Source organism: Entelurus aequoreus, linkage group LG12 (assembly GCF_033978785.1).
Source record: "Entelurus aequoreus isolate RoL-2023_Sb linkage group LG12, RoL_Eaeq_v1.1, whole genome shotgun sequence".
NCBI classification, from domain to species: Eukaryota; Metazoa; Chordata; class Actinopteri; order Syngnathiformes; family Syngnathidae; genus Entelurus; species Entelurus aequoreus.
Window position 1 is genome coordinate 17,129,268 of NC_084742.1, and position 6,808 is coordinate 17,136,075.

At 35.9% G+C, this 6,808-nt stretch overlaps 1 protein-coding gene across 1 annotated transcript in view; it reads left to right on the forward strand.

Annotated features, from left to right (window-relative positions):
• plxna4 (plexin A4) overlaps positions 1-6,808 on the forward strand; it is a 376,636-nt gene that overhangs the window by 286,312 nt on the left and 83,516 nt on the right. Inside the window, exon 6 of the mRNA XM_062064905.1 lies at positions 4,107-4,230. Within this exon, the coding sequence (XP_061920889.1) occupies positions 4,107-4,230 (124 nt within the window). The remainder of the gene's footprint in view (positions 1-4,106; positions 4,231-6,808) is intronic.

Below are 6,808 nucleotides of genomic sequence, written 5' to 3' on the forward strand. Positions count from 1 at the left end.
ATTTGGTCATTTCTCCTGCACTGTTTAACTAAAACTGTGTAAAGGTGTTCCATACAGAACAGTAGCGACACATGGATGATTTTAAATCATACATATGGGAACTTGATAGACCCGCAGACGTCTGGACCGGAGCTTTGCAGGAATCTAATAGCTTTCATTCCGCAGCCTGCTTGACCTTCTCCGTGCTCCACATTAGATATGCATTACACCCAAGTCTCACCAGACACAGCTCATACTGTACGTCTGCACCCCACCTGCAAACATATGGACACTCACTGCGGAGAGTTCAGAAATGGTGACAGCTTGCAGCATTTGTATTGAGTGGATTTGTATGTTTATTGCCTGTTGTATTCAGTTATGCATGTTATGTATATTAACTCATAATTGTGCAAGGAACCATATTTTTTAACTTAAACTAAATAGATATCTCACTGCAACGCAGGGAAATTATGTTGTTGTTTGTTTGTTTTCACCAAATAACAAAGAAAACTCGCCAGATTTATGGGGCGTCATTCATCATTCATAAAACAGAAGATAAGAAAAATAACACTAAAGAGATCCTGTGTTAAATAATCAATTGTAATGAAATTAATTAGCATTGTTTAAATGTTGCAATCATTATATTAACAATTTTACTATACAACATATGGAAAAAAATATGTATTCATACTGTCATATTTGTACTCCCAAAAGTTATAACATACCTGTCTGTGTCATTTGTAACTACTGATTTATAATTAGATAAAATATAATAAAACTAACTGTAATCTTTTAAATAGGGGTGTCCCGATTTTTTCATTTTCGATAGGATCCCGATCTTGGGGCCTTGAGAATTGGCCGATACTGATTGGCCGATACTCAAAGCTTCGATAGTGCAATATGATATGACAGGAAATCTCATGTACTGTACTTGTATTATTTTGAAGTGTGGAATGTTAGAAAAGGTTTGATCATGTCAAATTAGTCAAACAGAGAACAATGGTAGATATGAAAAACACTGACCTATTTATTTATGTATTTGGTATGTACTTATGCTGTTTTTAAAGGGGCTAAAATTGTTTATATGTTTCACATTTACTAAGTTTGTGTAATAAAAATGTTTATCGGTCCAAAAAAATTATTGGTGTTCAAAAATGATTCATGACATTCAGGTCTTGATGCAGTAGGTTCAATGATGTGGACACGTTTGTTACTGGATACTTTTGAATACGCTGCTGCCTTGGAGATTTTGTATGTGTAAGTAAAATGCAAATATAATTATTTGATACTTGTTCATTTTAACAAATGTGCTGTTTTAGACTGCAATATGTTCAATGAAGGATGCTTGTTACGTATGTCTATCTTGTGTGCCACTGTGTGCTTAGCTGTTTTGTAGCTGCTAGCTCCTAGTAGCCGATAGCCTACCATGTTTACCTTTTGTAAATGACTTGACTAAAATAGAAGAAGAGAGCAACCTTCTGAGGTTATTGGAGGACATTTAGATGCTAACTGGCTGTCCAGCTTTGCACATGTAAACACGCTGCAGGACTCCTTGTATCTGACATTATTTCACACATTTTACATGCAGGCACATATCATCACATATCAAACACATATCTTGTTTTTTTTATGATATTGGACCGATATCTGACCCATAGTTTTATTATAACAAATAGAAATAGGAACAATATATTGTATTAAGAATATAACTGCAAAAAAAAGGATCTGTATCCAAGAGGATATAACAGTTTACCTGCTTGTGTAAATTAAAACTATTCAGAAACACAATTATGATTGAATCAATTATGATAAAAATATATAATTGAAATATATATCAATACATATATCAATATATGTATACATCAATATATATATATATATCAATATATATATATATATGTGTATATATATATATATATATATATATATATATATATATATATATATATATATATATATATATATATATATATATATATATATATATATATAGTGTATATACATATATATATACATATATATATATATATATATATATATATATATTTATTTATTTTTTAAATTTATTTATATATATATATATATATAATTTTTTTAAACGATGATAAACAAAAAAAAAAACGAAAATAAAAAATCAACTTTACATATTTAGGTATGTAAGTATATTTGTCTTCCAAAGAGGATACAATGACCTGCTCGTGTAAATTACTAAATATTACTAATATATATTCATGACATGAATTGTTTATAATCAGGAAAATTAAACTATAATTTCAGTTAGAAAAAATATATTTTTGTAAAATAACATTATGGTGTATTTCAGGGCCCTATTAAAAGTAATGCGCTAATGGGGCTCACAGTTGCCCCCAAAGGAAAACAGTGGTATTGCAAAATAAGCCTACTTTGATATCTAAATGTGTTGTTTATCTTGATTGGCGACATCTATTGCGTGTGTGGACCACTATGGACCAACATATCCGGAACATGATAGTCAATTAAATCATGAAAGAAGGACTTGATGATGAATAAATGAAATGTAGTGGATATTATCCACCCAATATATCATGTGATCATCATCAGTGGCCATTGCACGGTCTTCTCTCTAATTGCGTCACCTTATCAAAAGGCCCTGAGTGAGACAGAGTGCAGATTAGTCTCCATTCAGGGCCAATCTAATCCTTTTTACATCGCCCTCTGCTTTAATGTGTCAGCGCCAGGCGCCCGTCAGTCACAATATTCAGGCAGTGGAACCAAAACATCTTAAAGAAACAGTAACCTATTTCATGCCCAATGCCACAAGTGTTGGTAAGTGTTGTATTTATAACAACATTATTTTCTTCATGTATAGTTCTGGTTGAAATATAGCATGCATTTGACGTGAAGCTCTATATATGTTGATCTAGAGCCCCACCAAATCATGAAACTATCCCTAAGGGCCGTTCACTTCTTCGAAATAAACTACTCAAAATGTGTTGGCCCTTCTCAGGAAACTTTTATTTTTGTACAATATTCCTAAACTAAAGTTGACTCATTTAAGTATAAGGACTGAGAGTCCCAGGTACTGATGTGTACATAACGCCTCAGTGAGTGTATGGCACACCTACTGCCTGTATTGACTCTGCACTGATATTGTTTAAGGGTTTTATAATGGTCATCCGTCATTTTCAAGAATAAAAAAGTCAGTACATTTGAACTACAAAAAAAATTAATAATTTGTTTGTTAGTTGTTGTTTTTTATTAAGTTTCCCATTAGCTGCTGCAATAGTAGGAGCTCTTCTCCTTGGGGTCTAAAATATTAATAAAACAAAACGATTTGATACATGTACAACATTAAGGCAATACACACATACAGTATCGGCAATACACACAAATTAAAACAACTCCAAATTAGTTACATTAAATAGTTATGCTAATGTAGGATTACACAAAAGCCGTAAGAGTACAATTTTTCACAGAAAAGTCTAAGCCTGAACAAAAAATGTACAAATTATTCACATGCAATCGAATTACAAACCAAAAAAGCAAAAAAACCTAAGAACATCACTCCTAAAGTGTGAACTTGAATTATATTGTTGTAGATTTTTTAATTTAATAAACATATAGTTAGAATGTAAGTATATGTAAGAAGTATATGTAAAAAAAAAAAAAAAAAAAATTAAAAATAAATTTTAAAAATTGTGTAGGATTTAGATGATTATATTTTGTGGTAATATCTAATTTTAGGAAGCGGGGACAGGCAACAAATGATATTTAAATATATATTTTTAAATGTATATTTATTAAATAGGCAATATTTGACCAGAGTTCATTTTTATATATTTTAGTTCTCGGGCCGCGAATGCCAGCAATTCTGTGTAACATTTTTGTTACTTTAAGTTGTGTTGTTTGTTAGCTACCACAGAATAAAATAGCATTCGACCACCCGGAGTGGAATATAAGCACTTGTGTTGCTAGAGATCACCTAGCCCCCGGGACCTGCTCCACTTCCCCATACAGATCGGCCATTGTGTACTTGGGGGTCCATTCACAGTCACTAGCAGGAAATATGAGCAATGCCTCTAACTAACTGCAGGTTGGGTTTCTACTCGTGAATAACTCTCCTGTTGTTTGCTGTCCCTTCTCCGCAGGTGCACACGGAAGGAGAAATGCGAGCGTTCGACGGAGCCTCGCCGCTTTGCGTCTGACATCAAGCAGTGTGTGCGACTGAGCGTGCACCCCAACAACATCTCCGTGTCCCAGTTCAGTGTGACGGTGAGCTAACACGCGTTGTTGACATGTCTTGGCGAGCATCGAGACAAACTGGCGCTTGGACAATGTCATTATTGTGCTCTATATTCTGATTAGTGGCCAACGACAACAACGCCAAACGGCTGTGCAAATGTTCACCGAATCAATCATTAACGGCGTGTGTCTTGGCAGGCATCACATTTCAGCAAACGTTTTATCGTATCTTGTCAACAGACAATACTATAGTAATGAATGTCATTTAGAATAGTCAGTGTGCAGCTTGTATAGCAGTATTGCCACCATTCACTGAAAATGAGTCACTACATAATGTCTAAATATCTGGCACCAAATGAGTTACAATATAATTGTCTTATCTACAGTGGTGGTGGTAGCATCATGATCTGGGGCTGCTCGAGTGCTACCGGCACTGGCAGAGCTGCGGGTTATTAAGGGGAAACATTATCATCTAAACATCAGGCAACACCTAGTACACCTCACAGTGTCCTTGGTGTGAATATTATATGTAAGGACCTTTCTTTCTTGCACTGCCTTGAACCTCTTGGGCATGGCGTTGAGCAGAGATGCACAAGTTCTAACTGGAAGATTCTTCCATCCCCCCATGATGCACTCCATTACCTTCATTCCTCCTTAACGTTTGAGGATGTCCCATTGGTGCTCAGGTGTGTTCAGGTCAGGTGGAGACACTTTTGCCCATGTCATCATTTCAGCTTGCTCTCTGAGGTGTTTTGGGCTCCTTATCAACTTGGAAAACTTCGACGTGGCCCATTTTCTGCTTTAGAATGTCACAATACATGCTGAAGTCCATGTTTCTCAAAATAAACCGCAGTGTTCTGTCGATAACTGCTACTCATCGATGGCTGCTACCCAACGCTACTGAGCATGCGCACAAACACAAATATTGCAAGTAGTTGCCCTCCAACAAAACACTGATCGAAAGCAGCTGCCTCGTATGCCTGGTGTACAAGTAAGTAGAGAGTTTAAACTATGTTTTTTTCATTGTGTCTTCTGACCAACGATCATGTAGAGTTTTTTCTTGCCCTGATGTGGGATCTGAGCTGAGTTGTTGTGGCTTGTGCAGCCCTTTGAAACACTTGTGATTAAGGGCTATATAAATAAACTTTGATTGAATGATTGATTGATAAATGCAGCGGTAGAACGTTCACATTGATGCAAACGATGTGTAGCTTACATTTTTGTTTTAATCCCCGTTTTACGCTACTAGTAGCTTTTTTTGAGGAAGCAGCGGAATTCGATAGAACACCGGCAGCACTCATGCAGCCCCAGACTATGACTCTACCACCACCAAGACATAATTGCATTCTACTCACTTGTGTTGTTATATATATAGTAGTGCTTTCAAACAATAAATATTTTATTCTGATTAATCACACTTTTAATTTGTAATTTTGATTAATCCCAATTAATCACAATAAATTACTTGCATACATAATCTAAATTACCTTTAAAAAAAGACACCTGCAGTAGAGATGGGATTCATATGGCTCCATTCCTGGGTGGATCTCGTGTGAGAGGAAGAGGGGGTGTAATAATTTTGCAATGCAGTCTACTGAAAATGATGGAAAGCACCACACTACATAGCAACTGACGCTGTGGTCAAAGTTGGAATTGCCACAAGACACATTTGAAGATATTCAACACTCTACTGCCATTTGGTGGCTAAAGTGGATACCCCATTCACGTTTCATGTGTCAGGTAAACCGTAATGAATGGGGACATATTAAGGAAGGAAATAACTTAATTGTCATTGCACAAGTACAATTACATTTCACTTTTTAAGCATAGACCGTTCAAAGCAGACATGTATTGTACAGGGTGACAGAACTGCGATGATGGGTCGCCACTTACGGCGCCCCATAAAATGTGGGAAAAGGTGGACGCGGTGGGGATGAGTTTAAAAAAAGGCAATCCCAGAATAGGTTTCTATGGGGTGGGTGGAGTTCAGTCTAGGGCAGAGCCGTGTATAGACAGAGTATAGCCAACTAAACGAGAGGCGCCATCTTTGCTACCAATGACGTGTGCGGTTGTGTCCGGAAGCATGCAATTGCAATTTTTCTGACGTTAGTTTTCCTGACAAAATCAACCAAAGAATAGGTCTAAATGTAGTTCGAAACCTACTACGGCTCATACATTTAAAACAAAACATTCTTTTATTTCATCAAAGTATAATTTTGTATTTAATGCACTCTGCTGCTACATTCCTGCAGAGTTTCGTGACCAACAGGCACTCACTCCAACACGCACCGACAATCATGGAGAAATTGTGACTTTTGTGTGAAGTATGTCAACTGTGGTGTCTGCCTCCAATGTATTTAATCACTGTGCTATGCCTGTGCTTTTGGATTTAGACACGCTTTATTGATCCACCATTATCTATTATTACACCCAAATTTTTGTTTGTTTTACTCTTTCAATGTCCGTCTATTTGTATTTGTGTTTGACTTTCTCTTCGGCTGCTACCAAATTGCATTATTTTAGTTTTACTGAGATTGAAGGATAGCCTGTTTTTGTCAAACCATCTCTTTAATTTCTTAGTTTCTGCTGTTATTATTTGTATTAGCTT